The following is an 18,968-nucleotide window of genomic DNA, read 5'->3' as shown; positions in this document are numbered from 1 at the left end:
ATGCACAGAAGGCTGACATTAATTTACTTCGGTTCATTTTAAGGAAAGCACTATATGCTAATGAGACTTTTGCCCTCTTACGCTTTCCCCGAGTTAAGTCACCTGTGACACTGAACACTCTCACAATGTGATCAATGGCAGCATTATTTCCCTTGGAGAACATCTCAGGATGTACGTTCTGCAGATGTCTAAAAAAATTTGGCGTGTTCTTCCCACACATGACGGTTCCACATTCTTGACACTTCAGTCTTTTTTTCTTCATCGTGAAATGTAAAATCGCCCACAAATCCTCTAGTCACTTTCTACCAGTTACGGATATTATCTTCCACTTTAACCATCAAATCTTCTTCATCTATACCCCTGATTAAGGTGACAGGAACACTACTGCACCTTCAACCTCTCTGATGTCATTTATAACAACCAATAAAATTATTGTTTGTCGAAAACAAACATGTACAAAAATGGACGGGAGCCACTTCACGTGACTCCCTCACTGTGCGCAACAGGTACCTGTGACTCCTTGCTGTGTCAGCTGTGATTATATTATGACATGATACGTGGCATTATTTAAACATGCAATGCATCCATCATGCCACGTACCGCGAAAACTGTACCGTGAATCCCGAACCGTGATTCCCCGAATCGTGAAAACTGAGCCGCGAATCCCGAACCACGAAAACTGAATCGCGAATCCCGAACCGCGAAAGCTTTATAGTTTGCTATTTTATCTGTGCGATTGAAATTTCTTTAACAGTGGTGGCAACTCCGCCGTCCCAGACCCACCTACTCGAGATTGGAAGCCATGCCATCACTGTGTCACAGACTTAGGCAGCATAGACCGCAAGGTCAGCGGTTTTGAAGGCTCTGAGTGAGGTTTGACGAGCGTACACTCACACAGCACAAGCTTGTGTCGTTTACATGGGGTTACTCTACGCGTGATTAATCAATCTACACTCAATGCAAGTACCATACAAGTTTCGTTATTCTTGGTTTGAGTGGTTATGGAGATGGAAGGATGATCTCTTAATGTTGCTGCTCAAAGCAATCAACCATTAAAATAGGGGTGTTCACACGGCAACTTTTACTCCAGGCTACAGTGATTTGTGAGTGAGTTGGACGGCCGCCAAAGGTGGCGACCTTGGTGGTCAAAAATGTCATTGTTCGAACTAACTGAATAAAGGTTTTGGATCCCAGAATAGTAGATGCCAGACAAAACTCTGTAACAAAAATATTTATTAATACAAAAATACACCAACCAAGTAGTAACGAAAAGCGCTGGTCAAATAAGGACCAGGAAGTCACAAACAATACAATAACCAAAAGCGCTTGGTAGTGACGGTCCAGCAACACCGACGCGTCGACGCACGTGTTGAGCTCACAGAGCAACCCTTACGTCGGTGTGTGTACTGCTTCAAGACAATCACGTGACCAATACATGAACTGCATCGACTCAGCCCAGGCTGCGTCAACTCAGTCAAGGCTGCGTCAATGCCGTAAAAGCCCGCCAAACTGTGTTTATAAGGAAGTGCGTTGAGCGACGCGATGGCGCTTGCCAAAACAAGCCAGACCTGACTTCAAGCGTCGTGTCGGCTAGGCTAGCTTAGCTGTTGTCGTAGTTCAAAGCTTCTTTAATATGTGACGTGGGTTGTGTCGGGACCGTGAGTATGTGCTCGCACTCACGCGCGCACAGCAGAGAGCAGTGGACAATCAACTGCTCAGGCTTCACTTGAGTGGCGTTGCTACAGTACGTGCGTATTATGGAGCAGCTCCCGGAGAAACGTAATTTGTCCAACGTGTAGCACCATTTTGATCTCCTTTTGGAGAAAAAGGTATTTCTTCAAATCTCCTTGTCTCACCAAGTGACTCTCAGATTTTTGACATGTCTTACTCCATTCTAATTCGAATTAATTTCAAGGTAACTCTTAGTTTACTTTTCACATATTTTATTGCAGGTGAAATGTTGAATTTGCCATACAGAAATATCATATACCAACAAAAGCACCCCTGTAACTACACCTGGCATGTTACTCATTATTATTAGTTTGTTTTTCAGAAACTGTTCTAAATGACAAATGTATCAGGTTTGGTTTTTTAGATGACATGTGGCAACATGTGGATGATGAGGTTGGGAGACTGGGAAGAGGTGCAACAGCAAATGCGATACCTGAGGTCCAGCGATACCTGGCAGAGGGGAAAATTGCACGCAGTCAAGACCCGCTGTTATAATCCAAGGACTAACACACTACTTTTCCCAACCTCTCCCACCTCGCAAAGCAGTTTCTCTGTACGCCAGCATCACCGGTCCCATGCGAGTGTGTGTTCTCCACAGCAGGGGAAATAGCATGGAAGAAACGCAACAGACTAAAATTCAAAACACTAGAGCAGGGGTGCCCAAACTTTTCGGATCGAAGATCTACTTTTCGATCAACTAACCTCACGGGATCTACCCTTACCGACGTGTGCGCGCGCGCACACACACACACACACACACACACACACACACACACACACGCACACACACACACACGCACACACACACGCCATGATGAGAAACACCCTGAAACTGAGGCATGCGACGCACTTCTGCAGCCTGTTAACTATCATAGCTCACAAGTAACATTTTAAAGTGCTTCCCTGGACCCTCCTAGATTCCTATTCTTTGCCCGGTAGTCCAGTGGTTAGCACGTGGGCTTCACAGTGCAGAGGTACCGGGTTCGATTCCAGCTCCGGCCTCCCTGTGTGGAGTTTGCATGTTCTCGCCGGGCCTGCGTGGGTTTTCTCCGGGTGCTCCGGTTTCCTCCCACATTCCAAAAATATGCATGGCAGGCTGATTGAACACTCTAAATTGTCCCTAGGTGTGAGTGTGAGTGCGAATGGTTGTTCGTCTCTGTGTGCCCTGCGATTGGTTGGCAACCGATTCAGGGTGTCCCCCGCCTACTGCCCAAAGACAGCTGGGATAGGCTCCAGCACCCCCCGCGACCCTAGTGAGGATCAAGCGGCTCGGAAGATGAATGAATGAATGAATGAATGCTCGTGCCCTTGGTGAATTGTACACGAAGCAAACTGAATGAGAATAATGTCGATAAAAGATAGAGTGCAACAGCTCTGATCACAAGCTGCGATTGCAGACTGCTGAGCGCTAACAACTTCCGGTGACGTAATCAGGCGCCACCGAAAATTCAAGATTTACCTGCTTGATTTTATTGTTTTAATATTTATTTTGTGAAAATGAGACTGATGGGATGACTAGGGTGCAGCGTACATGAACACAAAAAAATATGTTATGAACATGTACAAAGACACACAAATGTTTGTTTGTTTTTTTTTCTCCTCGACGCTCTTCAGATCTACTCGGGACCTGTCTTAGATCTACCGGTAGATCAGGATCTACCTAATGGGCACAAGAGCTACTTATTTTCCTGAATAAAAATTTGTGAAGACAAAGCCCGCAACGATCCTCATTTGCATAATTTTCACATTATTCAAACATATTGAATAATACAATATGAATGCATAGATGTGAATGATATTGCATACACTTCATCATCAAATCAGTCAGTTCAGTCTGTCAAGTGGGTTGCCTGCAGGGATTTTGAAAGTCCAGCAGGTTTCAGTGGTCACCAACACAGTATCAACACAGTGTGTCATTGTGTCAACACGGTTCATGAGGCCTCATGGACCCATCATGAGCGCTTGCAAAAAAGGCAAGGAAGAAATGCCAAGAATCCAATTCACGTAAGCAAGAACAAATAACGAAAACAAAAACTATACTGACAAAAACATAGAACCCAGAGAACAAGAGCAAACACGACGAGAGCGAGAGGTCTCGAAAAATGATCACTTGAGCAACCGCAGTAGCAAGGTCAAACAATACTCCGACACCCAGCAGAAAGTTTAATATCTGGCTCACTAATGACAGAATTGCCAGCAGGTGTGCACACAGCAAGTTTGCTCAGTCTGCCACATGCTGGTTAAACCAAAAACAGGAACATGACAACAGAAGCTAGCTCTACGGACATGGAAGGTAACCTCTCTTTTGCTAGGAAGGAACCTGAGCTGGTGTGCGAGGAAGAGAAGTTTCGACTGTTGTTGCCTTTGCACCAAACAGCAGCTCAGAGTACACACCCATGTTAATAAACGTGATTTCACAAGGCAGACTGCCCTCTGAACTGGTTGCCAGTCAGTTGCAGGACACATACAGAGACAGACAATCACCAATCCTCAAATTCACACCGTCACTGAGTGGGAACTGATCCCATGCCGCCTGCAGACAAGTCAGGCGAGTGTAACACTACACTATGAGCGACTTGGGGCCTATCATAAGGGATTAAATTCCACATTATTCTGCCGTTAGTTTATTTGTTCGTCATATCAATATGGCATCCACTGACCAATCAGACACCCATACGATATAGTGTACTATGACCATTTTCAGCCTATCCCGATGTAGAAGAAGATCCCCTGATAGAACTTCATCATCGGACAACATCACATGACTGATCTCCGCAAACATTTGTTTACGCAGTCGTGCTTGTGAGATAGGAGCAGTGGCAGACGAAGGTTTTACAATTAACTATTAAAAATAATCGCAACTGGAAATGGGGAGGATGACAATGGTAAGTCCTTGCAATCATTTGCTTTGAGTGGGGGCACAGGAGGCGCTCGCTCGCAGCCTCCCTTGCCCTGGAGAGCGACCAGCGGGCTGGAGTAGCCGAATGCTGGTGTTCTGTCTCTCTTTTTGTAGGCTGAAGAATGCTCGTCCCTTATTTCATCCACTCTACTTCTGACACTTTTTACCATAGTGTGGTGCTTTCTCAAATTAGCAGCAAGTTTTCTCCCTAGCCAAAATGGCATTTTTTGCATTTCATGCAGGGCATTATGAAATGCTTGTCGTCAACACCCAGAGCTCTCTCATGTTTAGTACGTTTTTATATTTTATTCATGAACTCAACTGATTTTTTTTATTTATTTTATTTTTTTTTATTATTATTTTTTTTTTTTGGAGACCATGCGCTGCTGGTTGCTTTGGAAACCCACGGGTATCATCCCAGTGCCGCAAAAGATTTACATTGCAATGAATAGAGGGGACAGCCAGGTGGTGGACTGGTTACCGCGTCGACCTCACAGTGCATAGGTCTCGGGTTCGATCCCGGCTCCAGCCTTCCTGTGTGTAGTTTGCATGCTCTCCCCATGCCTGCGTGGGTTTTCTCTGGGTACTCTCACTTCACACTCCCACCTTCGTCTCTGTGTGCCCTGCGATTGGCTGGCAACCGGTTCAGGGTGTCACCCGCCCACTGCCCAAAGACAGGTGATAGGCTCCAGCACCCCCTGCGGCCCTTTTGAGCATAAAGCGCATCAGAAAATGGATGAATGGATGGATGGATGAATTGAGCTGTTAAATTGATAGTCATGGTCGATGATGGCCTCTCCGTGAGCCGTCACCTTACCATGGTGGAGGGGTTTGTGTGTCCCAATGATCCCAGGAGCTAAGTTGTCTGGGGCTTTATGCCCCTGGCAGGGTCACCCATGGCAAACAGGTCCTAGGTGAGGGACCAGACCAAGCACGGCTCACAAAGCCCCTTATGAAAAATAAAATCGATGGTAGTCAGTTTCCCTTGCCCGGACGCGGGTCACCGGGGCCCCCCTCTGGAGCCAGGCCTGGAGGTGGGGCTCGTTGGCGAGCGCCTGGTGGGTGAAGAGTTCGGTGAGGCCATGGAAGCCGACTTCCGGACGGCTTCGAGGAAATTCTGGTCCACCATCCGACGTCTCAGGAGGGGGAAGCAGTGCACCACTAACACTGTGTACAGTGGTGATGGGGCGCTGCTGACTTCGACTCGGGACGTTGTGAACCGGTGGGCAGAGTACTTCGAAGACCTCCTCAACTCCACCAACACGCCTTCCTTGGAGGAAGCAGAGCCTGGGGACTCTGAGGTGGGCTCTCCTATCTCTGTGGTTGAAGTCACCGATGTGGTTAAAAAGCTCCTCGGTGGCAAGGCCCCAGGGGCAGATGAGATCCGCCCGGAGTTCCTCAAGGTTCTGGATGTTGTGGGGCTGTCCTGGTTGACACGCATCTGCAACATCGCGTGTTCAAGGGGGAGAGTGCCTCTGGATTGGCAGACCGGGGTGGTAGTCCCTCTTTTTAAAAAGGGGGACCGGAGGGTGTGTTCCAACTACAGAGGGATCACACTCCTCAGCCTCCCTGGTAAGGTCTATTCAGGGGTGCTGGAGAGGAGGGTCCGTCAGGAAGTCGAGCCTCAGATTGAGGAGGAGCAGTGTGGTTTTCGTCCCGGCCGTGGAACAGTGGACCAGCTCTACACCCTTAGCAGGGTTCTCGAGGGTATGTGGGAATTCGCCCAACCAGTCTACATGTGTTTTGTGGACTTGGAGAAGGCGTTTGACCGTGTCCCTCAGGGAGTTCTGTGGGGGGTGCTTCGTGGGTATGGAGTACCGAACCCCCTGATACGGGCTGCTCGGTCACTATACCACCGATGTCAGAGTTTGGTTCGCATTGCCGGCAGTAAGTCGGAATCGTTTCCAGTGAGGGTAGGACTCCGCCAAGGCTGCCCTTTGTCACCGATTCTGTTCAGAACCTTCATGGACAGAATCTCTAGGCGCAGCCGAAGCGTTGAGGGGGTCAGTTTTGGTGGTCTTAGTATTGCATCCCTGCTTTTTGCAGATGATGTGGTGCTGTTGGCTCCTTCAAACAGGGCTCTCCAACTCTCACTGGAGCGTTTCGCAGCCGAGTGTGAAGCGGTTGGGATGAAAATCAGCACCTCCAAATCTGAAACCATGGTCCTCAGTCGGAAAAGGGTGGAGTGCCCCCTCCGGGTCGGGGGGGAGATCTTGCCCCAAGTGGAGGAGTTTAAGTATCTTGGGGTCTTGTTCACGAGTGAGGGCAGGAGGGAACGAGAGATCGACAGGCGGATCGGTGCAGCGTCTGCTGTGATGCGGACGTTGTATCGGTCTGTCGTGGTGAACAAGGAGCTGAGCCAAAGGGCGAAGCTCTCAATTTACCGGTCGATCTACGTTCCAACCTTCATCTATGGTCACGAGCTATGGGTCGTGACCGAAAGAACGAGATACAAGCGGCCGAAATGAGTTTTCTCCGCAGGGTGTCCGGGCTCTCCCTTAGAGATAAGGTGAGAAGCTCGGTCATCCGGGAGGGGCTCCGAGTCAAGCCGTTTCTCCTCCACATCGAGAGGAGCCAGATGAGGTGGCTTGGGCATCTGATTCGGATGCCTCCTGAACGCCTCCCTGGTGAGGTGTTCCGGGCATGTCCCACCGGGAAGAGACCCCGAGGAAGACCCAGGACACGCTGGAGAGACTATGTCACCCAGATGGCCTGGGAACGCCTCGGGATCCCCCGGGGAGAGCTGGAAGAAGTAGCTAGGGAGAGGGAATTCTGGGCTTCCCTGCTAAAGCTGTAGCCCCCGCGACCCGGCCCCGGATAAGCGGTAGAAGATGGATGGATGGATGGATGGTCGATGATGGAAAATTTGTCAAAATGCCAGGAATAAATGTTTGCGAACCGTCAAAATGATGGCCCTGGTAGTTCTAGTACTAAAGCCAGCTGGTGTGGTCGTCACAAGGCAGCTCTAATGAATTTTATTCAAAATAATGCATGCTGTATTTCATTCTTTTTCAGTAAGCTGGTGAATCAGTCAATGGCACACACTTTAATCCAATAGTAAATGCATTGCAGTGTAAACTCATTCTTTAGCGTTATCTGGTACTCATTTCCAGCAATTGGCTGGCAACCAGTTTATGGTGTACCCCTACTGTCTGTAGACAGCAGGGATAGGCTCCAGCACACCTGGGACCCTTGTGAGGATAAGCGGATGAGAAAATGAATGGATGGATGGACGGATGCATGGTGCTCATTTCATAACATAAAACTGTTCATTTATCCATTTTCTCAATGGTCAACAGTGTCATTTATTGAATGTCAGGTTACAGTTGGGGAAAGAGGCCAATATTTGATGGTTAGCCCAGGGGGGCTATGAATAGGTGAAGGGGGCACTGTGTAAGTGTACGCCCCCACATTATTAAGGAGCTTGGTGATTTCAAATAGAACTTTATATGATTTTATATTTTATAAACACACACACACACACACACACACACTAGGGCTGCAAAGATTCATCGATTAATCATGACGACATTGACGACCAAAGGCGTCAACAATTAGTCAGTATTTATTTTGCAGTTGTTTCTTCTCTCAAAACAGCATCTGTGGCTCCTGCCCTGTCTTCATTTTCTGTGCTTGAGTAGTGAGAATCAACGGTTCCGAAAATTGATGGATGCATTTAAGGATGGATGAATAATAAAAACTAGTTTCAAATGATCATCAATAATAACAACAATATAATACAAATATAATAATACATTATAAAATAACATCATTTTTACATTTTATTTTTAAAAACACACTCGACATACAGCAAACATTCAGATATTTATTGAAAAATAGATTTAAAAATAGTGTATTTTACTGCATCACTCAAAATTACAGTATTTTACGGGTGCAGTGATCCAGTATTGTAACCAGTAATAAAAAATACCATTAACTTGATAAAAATGTACCGGTACAGTACTATAGTGGAAATTATAAATGGAGCAGCATACTGTATCATCTTGGAGTATTTTACCACATTGCTGCCACCAGTAAAATATTGTAATTTTTACTTAAACAAGTTTTGCAGTGTAGTCATTTAAGGATTTTTGTTTGTTTGTTTTTTTTCAAAATTTCAGCCTACAGACAAACACATTTTTGATTTTGCTCAATTTAATTTCATCAAATGGTTGCATGGAATAAAATAATCTGGATCCATACACATTCTATTAAATACCATACTAGTCTACTTCCCATCACATGGTTGCATGGAATAAAATAATCAAGATCAAAATACATTTTTATGTAGCACAGTCTATTTATTAAAATGCATCTGGATCGAAATAATTTTATTAATGCAAGTACTTGATGAAATGAAATTTGAGTAAAATCAACACGCTATTTTGTTTCACTGAACACGTTTTTATTTATATAATTGTATTTGGCATTAAATATGTAATATGTAATATGTAAACTTTTCTTAGTTCTATTGTTATAATATATGTTTAGTAGTTTATCAAGTATTTTCAGGTCGACACGACATTGTTTTGAATTTGGTTCATGCAGCATCAAACATCGATTTGTATAAAAGCCGAAGTGAAACTTAATGAACAAAGGGGAAAAGTTGTTTTATCCTGCTTTGCTCAGATGCGTAGCCTTCCGCGTATCAGTGATTTCTTACCTGCTTGAACTGCTCTTCGTAGGTCCACTCGTGGTGCTGTGGCTGCGGTGGCCGAGGGGGTGAACCAGGGTGGCATTTCTGGGTCCTGTCCCCCGGGGCCCTGTTCATCAGATGCACCGCGGCGCTTTTCTCTAGCAGGCAAGTTTCCTGGAGCAAAGGTTCTCGATTTTCATCGTGCTTCGAGCAGTCTTCCACGTCTCCACCAATCAGCTCCTGCTTTTCCGCGTCTTCCTGCAAGTCTCCAATGTCTCTGTTGTCGCTCCTGTTTCTGGAGGAATTTCTGTCCTCGCCGGTTTCGCAGACCTGCGTTTGACTCAGAGACGCCCCAGGAGAGCAGCTGGCAACTCCAGCTGCCAAGGCGCTGTTCATCGTCGCCTGGTAGTGCCGGAAAGCCAAAGCTTGTTGGTGTATCTGGGATTCAACCATTGAGCGGAGGTCTCGCTCTTTCCCTGCTTGTCGGAGTTTCTCATCCAGAGCCACCCGCGCTGCCTGAAGCCGCTGCAGGTTCTCCATGACAGCCTCGAGCCTCGTGCCGCCACTGCCGTGTTGGTGGGCCTTTACGCCAGCGAAAGGAGAGTGGGAGGCGGGAGGTGGTAGGTGGGGCAAGTTGCCGGTGGACGAGAAGCAGCCTTCCTATGTGGGGACAAGAGGACCAGAAGTGCTGAGATTGTTGTTCCTTTTTCACGGTCAGACTTCCAGTCTATATTTAAAATGCTAAGCTTTGTCACACAGTAACACAACACGCCAAAGGGGGAAAAAAGATCAATACGAATTTTGTAAGTGAGCAAAGTTTGTTGGAGTGTAAAACGCATAGAACTAAATCAATCAAAAGTCATCAATTTTGAAAGTGCTTACCAGAGCAGATTTAGTTCCTAACCTTCTGTCATCAACCATGCTTGTTTTTGTTAGATGTATCACCAGAAAAAAAGGCTGTTTGTAAAAGTATCTCAATAAGCAGGCTACCTGACCAATAGTTGTGTTCAATGCAGGAGCCCGAGCAGCTTGTAGCAACAAGTGGCAAATGTAGTCAGAATGACCTCTGAAGCAGTGATCAGTAAATCCTCACCCCCCACTTGTCTGCCACTGTCACATGATGGTGTTTGACACATCTTTATCAGCTGATGGTCAATGAAGGAGTGACTCAGCTGTCAGATTTGACAGGTGACTCACGCCCTCTGTCGTTCTGTCCGTTCACCACCCCCCAACCCCCTCCAGGATGCTGTTGATGCTACTCGCCCCGCTCCCTTGAGCAGCATCCTGGAGATATGCTTTGGCAAATTGAATTCCAATGATTCAATAGGGAATTCCTTCTCTTTCTGAAATGCTTCATCAGTAATTAACTGCCTATTAAACAAACACGTTTTAATAAAAAACAAAAATTGTCAATCAAATGTTTTTCAATTATTCGATTTTTCAATAAAATCTAAGTATAAAGACAGGTTCCTTCTAATAGCATGCTAGTTGTCCCATATAATAAATCTGTGATGCGAGAAATTGTGAGAGAAACAGAATTTCCATACGAAAAAGGTGTGCTGATAAAAATTAGAAAGCTTAAAAGTAGAGCTGTCAAACGATTAAAATATTGAATCTAATTAAAAATGCAACTGTCATAATTAACTCAAATGAACTAAAAAATTAATCGTGATTACTCACACATTTTTTATCGTTTCTGAATTTCCTTTTACATTTTTGTCCTATTTTTTCCCCCATTTTAATGCTCTCATCAACATGGAATCATGAATCAGAATCAGAACATTTTTCACTTGGTGCAGTTATTCACACATAATCTCTCACACAATATTACTGTCCATCAATAACGGTGAAAAAAATATTTTGTCACACAACAGCTGCTTTAACAGCTTTTTTTATGAAATCAAAACAGAGCAATATAACATTATAAAGTGCACATCTAAGGTACACTAGTACTCAGCCTATAGTAGATTTAAACGATGGTTGCATACTTAATTTTTCTCAAGTTTGCTTTCAACACAGCAGTCTGTTTCTGGATGTTTGTTGAAGAATAACGAGACACCGGACACCAGTGTTCATTATGTGCCGCTGTATTCGAAACTGCCGGTCTTACAAACAAGCACACGCACTTCCCCCGTGCTGCAGGGGCAAACCATTCTGAAAGGGGGGGGGGGGGGGGGGGATTCACTCCCCCTAACATAGTCAGGCTATTATGATTGTGTTGGTCCTTCTTGCGCGGAAGTCTCTCTCTACGGTTTTGTGTAGACCTCATTTCGAATGACTATACTTGGTTCGATGACAACACTGGAGACTTTCGCTAGGTTGCTACCACTGTGGCGCACTGTCACTGTCAGACGAACACAGAGAAGCTCCACCCGCTGTATTTATATGGACACGATCCAAACAAGTAACAATCGCGTCAGTGGCATACATTGTATACCTGTATGATACAGAGAGAGAGAGAAGAACAGATAACTTTGGTCTTGTCAGTGGAGCAATATGGCAACCTTTTAAAAGTAAACTTTCCATTCATAAACTCTTTAAGTATCCGTTTTCGGTGTCTCGCGCTGCCGTGGCTGGCAAATCAGACATGGCGTGGACTTCTGCAGCACTCTTGTTGTTTTGTTTCTGGTGTATTTATAGAGCAACGTAACATCCGATTGTGACGTGTGCCGCGTTAATCTCACGAGAAAATTTTTAATCCCGTTAAAATTCATTTAATTAATGTCAAATTAATGCCAATAAAAACGCGCTAAACTGACAGCTCGACTTAAAAGGTAACGTTCTAAAATGATAGAGGCATTTTCACAGCCAATTCCAGCCCAATGACCTTTCTCAAATAAAATCATGATGATACCACTTTAAAGCATTCTCCCAGCCATTTTACTTTGAACATACGATTCAAATGCATGAAAAACTGAAATTCAAGTCCACCTTCTGCTCTTGATCTATGAAGAAGTCCTTTTTTCAAGTGATGATGCTTATTCTTCCACTCAACATTTGTCAACATGTCATCAATATCTTTAGTCGTCGAGTCTTGCACATTAAGAGACAGCAGGACAAACAAACTGTTGAAACCCCTTCAGCTTTGGTCAAAAGCAATCTACCCAACATCGAAAGATCCTGTTAAAGCTAAAATCCCTAATAGTCTTTAGGTTTTTTTTTTTAGTTTTTGCGGAAACATTATTATGCGGGCATTCTTTAACATTCTTACAAATATGAATACCTTCCTTCTTTATAGGTGTATTATTTAGACCAGGGGTGCCCATTAGGTAGATCCATATCTACCGGTAGATCTAAGACAGGTCCTGAGTAGATCTGGAGAGTGTCGAGGAGAAAAAAAAAACAAACAAACATTTGTGTGTCTTTGTACATGTTCGTAACATATTTTTTTTGTGTTCATGTACGCTGCACCCTAATCATCCTATCAGTCTCTTTTTCACAAAGTAAATATTAAAAAAATAAAATCAAGCAGGTAAATCTTGAATTTACGGTGGCGCCTGATCACGTCACCGGAATTTGTTAGCGCTCAGCAGTCTGCAATCGCAGCTTGTGATCAGAGCTGTTGCGCTCTATCTTTTATCGACATTATTCTCATTCAGTTTGCTTAATGTACAATTCATCGAGGGCACGGGCAAAGAATAGGAATCTAGGAGGGTCCAGGGAAGCACTTTAAAATGTTACTTGTGAGCTACGATAGTTAACAGGCTGCAGAAGTGCGTCGCATGCCTCAGTTTCAGGGTGTTTCTCATCATGGCGTGTGTGTGTGTGTGTGTGTGTGTGTGTGTGTGTGTGTGTGTGTGTGTGTGTGTGTGTGTGTGTGTGCGCGCACACACACGTCGGTAAGGGTAGATCCCGTGAGGTTAGTTGATCGAAAAGTAGATCTTCGATCCGAAAAGTTTGGGCACCCTGATTTAGACTTTCCTTCGTCTGAGTTTAAGCCGGTTTATTTATTTATTTTTTTGTAAGTCAGATGCGATGAAAAATGGTTGAATCAAAAACAAAGTGTCAGAGTTGAGTCTTATCCTCACAAGACATGCTGGAGCCTATCCCGGCCATCGTCGGGTGGAAGGTGGGAGACACCTTGAACCGGTAAGCAGCCAATCGCAGGGCACACAGAAACAAACAACCATTCGCGCTCACACATAGGGACAATTCGGAGTGTTCAATCAGCCTGCCATTCATATTTTTTTGGAATATGGGAGAAAACCGGAGTGCCCGGAGAAAACGCACGCCGCCACGGGGAGAACATGCAAACTCCACACAGGGAGGCTGGTGCCGGAATCAAACCCACGACCTCTGCACTGTGAAGTTGACGTGCTAACCACTGGTTCACTGGGCCTCCCCTCATTTTATTCATTCATTCATTCATTCATTCATTCATCTTCCGAGCCGCTTGATCCTCACTAGGGTCGCGGGGGGTGCTGGAGCCTATCCCAGCTGTCTCCGGGCAGTAGACGGGGGACACCCTGAATCGTTAATTTCTTAATTAAAAATAGATATTATGACAAACATTGGATGAATCAAAAGAGATGTTTACAATGCACACAAACAAAAAAGAGAAATTGGTTATCCTTGAAAAAGTGGCCTTAAGGCAGTAAATCTTTTAGTTGTGTTAGACGGTTCCGTCCTTCTTGCTAAAAATAGTAACAGTATCCCACAATTCCCTCCGCCATATTGGAGGGCTCACGCTGATCGCGCGAGCATTTTTCACTATGCAGACTTCGACACGAAAGAGTTGTTTACTGACAAATTTGGTGATTTGTGAATGCACACGACATGGAGATGTCAAGGTTCTGTTTTCGGTTGGCCAGCAGGTGGCATGAGTGGACTTCTGGTGCACACCTGCTGCCAATCTATGATTATGAGACTGTATTAAAGGACTCTTCTGCTCTGCACCTGTTGTCCGAGTATTGCTTTTGCCTTGCTTCTTCTTTGCTCATAGACTGTTTTGCTATCGAGTCTATAGGTCTAGAGTCTAGAATCAATGAGGGCCTCATGAGGCGTGTCGACACACTGTGTTGATACTGTGCTGATACTGTGTCGCTGACCACTGTCACCTGCTGGACCTTCAAGATCCCTGCAGCCAACCCACTTAACAGACTGAACTGACTGATAAATTTGTTTGTTTATTGAACATATAAAAAATTGAATTCGGTAATAAATTGACAAAAAGTGCAGGTAAGATATTAAAAAAGGAAAAGAAAATAGTCATCATCACAAATATGTGTTCAAAGGAGTAGAAAGAAGTAAAAAAGTCCTACCCCTTCTTATATATGAATTGATCATTTTTCAAAATAGAAAAGAAAGTCTACATATCAACAAATGATTTTACCCTTATGTAAGCTGTACTTAGCTATTTTTACAACTTTCGGTTTGTATATGCAGTACATACTCATTGGAGCACATATGTCAATTTTCTCATATTCATAATGGATGCTACATTTCATTAATATATAAAATAATCTCATCAATGTATTTCTGATGTATTGCTATATTTCATGAGTGTATCGAATTTATCAGCTTAATTCTGATTTGTGTCGTTTTCTCAGCAACGACTAAACTCAGCAAGAGAGTTACTCATTTTCAGGTCCGTTTCAGAATTATTCTACAGATTTACACCTATTACAGATACACTCCTTTGCTTGATGTTTGTTCGTGTTTTGGATTTTTTGGTATAGGTTAGTACCCCTTAAATTATGACAACTTTCTCGAATTTCAAAAAACTTCTGGATTTTTTGGCAAAGGAGGTTATTGTGTGCTTTGTACATTAAATGGGCGATTTTGAAGTCAACCAGGTCATGAGATTTCATTGTTTAATTTGATTGACAGTGGATTTGTGGGTTCCGTCTATTTGAGCTAGTGATTGTTCTGATTGCTTTGTATTGTAGTTTTAAAACAGAGTGTGTTTTACTGGCATTTCCCCATATTTCCACACAATAGGTCAAATATGGAAGTAATAAAAGTATAATTTGTACAAGGATCTCTTATTCAGCACATCCTTAGTTTTTTGGAGGATCCCCATGTTTTGGGATATTTTTCTTTTAATATCTATATGTGGCTTCCAGCATGGTTTTACATCTATTACTGTTCCAAGAAATTTTCATAAGGTCATTCATCGATTTGATTTGATGATGAAGTGTATACAATATTACCGGTATTCACATCCATGCATTCATATTGCAACATTCAATGTGTTCCAATAATGTGAAAATCATTTGAATGAGGATCCTTGTGGGCTTTGACTTCACAATTTTTTATTGAGAAAAATAAGATGCTCCGATGTTTTAAATTTCAACCTGTTGCGTCTTTTACAAGCAATTTCCCCTGCTGTGGAGAACACACGCTCACAAGGGACGGGGATGAGGCTGGTGTACAAAGGAACTCCTTTGCGAGGTGGGAGAGGTTTGAGAAAGAAGTGTGTTGGTCCTTCCAGTACAACAGCGTGTCCCGGTCACGTGCAATATTCCTCTGTGCCAGGTATCGCTGGACCTCAGATATTGCATTTGCTGTTGCACCACCTCTTCGCACCTCATCATCCAGATGACTCCACAGGCCACCTAAAAAACAAAACCAAACAAATTGGCATTTAGAACAGTTTCCAATAAACTAATAATGATGAGTAACATGCCTGATGTAGTTGCAGAGGGATGCGATGATGGTCCAGGCTGGGCCTCGATTGTGTACCCGATGACACGCATGCAGACCGCAGTCTGGATATGTGCACCTGGAGGAACTGCGGAATCCAAGTGATTTTAATCTGGGGTCGAGAAGTGTTGCTAAGGTTAACACACTCATAGACTCCAAACTGGAAGCAGTGTCTGTGACTCGACGCTTGAGGTGTTCGTGGAGTTGTATGACTGGCTGTGTGTGCAAGGTTGAAGCGTGGCGCTCTAGTGCATGATAAAGCGTTTTCATCATCGCGATGACCTTTGAACCTGAAACTTGCCTCTCTTCAGACAACTCCACTGTAGCTTGATGGAATGGAGAAAGCACAAGTAGTGCTTCTCCTATGATGGTGGGAGGCCAGAGATACCCACACTGGTTCCCTCTCACCATGCAGCCTTGACAGCATTTGTTTGTTTGTTTTGTTTATTGAACATAAAACATATACAGTAATAATTTGACAGAAAATAAGGTAGATAAAAAAGTAAAAAGAAAGAAATCAGTCTTCATTCAACACAGTTATTATGTTCAAGGGAGTAGGATGAAGTAAAAAACTTATCTTGTCCCTACCCCGTTATGTGTTTATATCTACTAAATCATTTTTATATCAATCAGAAAAGAAAAAAGTAAGAAGGCTCCGTTAAGGCTCATACTTTACTCTTAACCGTGATATTTTTACAACGTTTGGTTTGTATCGGGATTATATACATCCACACCCTGGCACTCTTGTGTCAATTTTCTCTTGTATTCATAATGGATATTTCAATACCTTTCTCTATTTATCAACTTAGTTCTGATTTATCATTATATTTAATGTTTAGAATTTATCATTTTAACGCTGATTGATGTAGGTTATTTGTACTATTTTTTTTAATTTGTTTTTGAACTCAGCAAGCGATTTACTCATTTTCAGGTCCGTTTCGAGATTATTCCAAAGATTAACACCTTTGCTAGATACACTTCTTTGCTTGATGTTTGTTCTTGTTTTGAGTTTTTTGAATAAGTTGGTACCTCTTAATTCATAGTTGCTTTCTCGAATTTTGAAAAACTTCTTAATGTTTTGGCAGAGCAGGTTAATGTGTGCTTTTTACATTAATTGGGCGATTTTAAAGTCAACTAGGTCATGAAATTTCATCGTATTTAATTTGATAAATAGTGGATTTGTGGGTTCCGTATATTTTGATCTATTAATAATTCGAATTGCTTTTTTTGTAGTTTGAGAATAGGGAGTGTGTTTGTTTTGCAGGCATTTCCCCATATTTCCACACAGTAGGTCATATATGGTAATAATAATGAAGTGTATAATGTGTACAAAGATCTCTTATTTAGCACTCCCTTGGTTTTGTAGAGGATCCCTACGGTCTTGGCTATTTTTCTTTTTACGTTATCGATATGTGGTTTCCAACATAGTTTTGAGTCTATTACTAATCCGAGAAACATGGTTTCATACGCTGTTTCTATTTCAATTGAGTTTACCATAATTTTAGCTTGGTGTTTCATTGGTCTTGTGTCAAAAACAATTAACTTCGATTTTTTCAGGTTAAGTGACAATTTATTTCTGTCGAACCAGTTTTTTAATTTGTTTAATTCGTTTTCTACGGTTGTCAGGAGCTGTTTCAGATTTATTCCAGAACAGTAGAAAGTTGTATCATCAGCAAATAGGACACATTTAAATAGTTTTGAGACCTTGCAGATATCATTTATATATAAGATGAATAGTTTTGGACCAAGCACTGACCCCTGAGGAACTCCGTGAGTGATTTTCAGTTGATTCGTTTTTTTATTGTTGAGTTGCACGTACTGATATCTGTTTTCTAAATAACTTTTTATCCATTTATAAGCTACACCTCTAATGCCATATCTTTCTAGTTTTTTCAATAATATACTGTGATCTATTGTGTAAAAGCTTTTTTTAGATCTAGGAAAACCCCAACAGTAAATTCTTTGTTGTCTATATTAGTGGCTATTGCTTCCACAAACTCCATAACTGCCATTGAGGTGGTCCGTTTTTCCCTGAAGCCATATTGATTCTCACTTAACAGCGCATGCTTTTGTATAAAGCTATCAAGTCTGCGAGAAAATAGTTTTTCTAATATTTTTGAAAATTGTGGTAGTAGTGATATTGGTCTGTAATTTGTAAACAGATGTCTTTCTCCACTTTTATAGATTGGAATAACTTTAGCAATTTTCATTTTTGATGGAAAGATACCAGCTTTGAATGACAGGTTGCATATGTGCGTGAAAGGTCGCACTACATATTCTATAATCTGCTTGATTATTGTCATATCTATATTAAAGCAATCAGTTGACTTTTTGTTTTTAAAGGTTTTTATAATATTTGATACTTCTTCTTGTTTTACAGCAGTAAGGAACATCGTGGAGGAGTTTTTTTCTACGTATCTATCTATTTCAAACAAGTTTGTTGGATCAGGAATTTGTTTTGCTAGGTTACTGCCGATGTTGACAAAATACTCATTAAATTCAGTTGCTATTTCTGCAGTTTTTTCCAAAATAGTGTTTTTGCCTTTGATAAAATACTCTGGATAATCCATTTTTTAGGACTATTTCTGATTACTTGGTTAAGTTTTTTCCATATTTCTTGTGTGTTACCTTTATTCTGTTCTAATAGTGCATGGTAATGATCTCTTTTACTGGTTCTTATAATATTTACTATTATACTACTACTTTATAGGTCTTATATTTTTTTCTGCTTCTTCAGTTCTGAATTTTACAAACAATTTATATAAATTGTTTTTCTTTTTACATGCGTTTTCTATGACTTTCGTTATCCATGGCTTACTTGGGTCTTTATACTTTTTGGAGACTTTAGTTAATTTTATAGGTACTGTTCCAGCGTGATGGCACCTCATTGATAAGTGTCAGGGTTGGACGTCCCATCTGTTGCTGCACCTGAGCAAGCTTCTCCTTGGCTGTAGTGTTTGAATGGAAATATTGTTCCTAATGTCTGTAAGTCCAGGGACCTGATCTCATGATTTTCTAACTAATAAATTAAGACTATGCGCAATGCAAATTGAGTGG

At 42.6% G+C, this 18,968-nt stretch overlaps 1 protein-coding gene and 1 long non-coding RNA gene across 2 annotated transcripts in view; both read right to left on the bottom strand.

Moving 5' to 3' along the window:
- arid3c (AT rich interactive domain 3C (BRIGHT-like)) overlaps positions 1–10,306 on the bottom strand; it is a 52,683-nt gene extending 42,377 nt beyond the window's left edge. Inside the window, exon 1 of the mRNA XM_052068281.1 lies at positions 9,294–10,306. Coding sequence (XP_051924241.1) covers positions 9,294–9,806 — 513 coding nt within the window. The 5' untranslated portion in view covers positions 9,807–10,306. The remainder of the gene's footprint in view (positions 1–9,293) is intronic.
- The window catches only part of LOC127602328 (uncharacterized), a 69,286-nt gene extending 50,691 nt beyond the window's left edge, over positions 1–18,595 (bottom strand). Inside the window, exon 1 of the long non-coding RNA XR_007962750.1 lies at positions 17,616–18,595. This is a non-coding gene — a long non-coding RNA (uncharacterized LOC127602328). The remainder of the gene's footprint in view (positions 1–17,615) is intronic.
- Positions 18,596–18,968: the final 373 nt, after the last annotated feature.

The sequence above is a fragment of the Hippocampus zosterae genome, chromosome 6, assembly GCF_025434085.1.
Source record: "Hippocampus zosterae strain Florida chromosome 6, ASM2543408v3, whole genome shotgun sequence".
Classification (NCBI taxonomy): domain Eukaryota; kingdom Metazoa; phylum Chordata; class Actinopteri; order Syngnathiformes; family Syngnathidae; genus Hippocampus; species Hippocampus zosterae.
The sequence above is the reverse complement of the archived record's forward strand: the minus strand, read 5'-3'. Positions and strand labels throughout refer to the sequence as shown.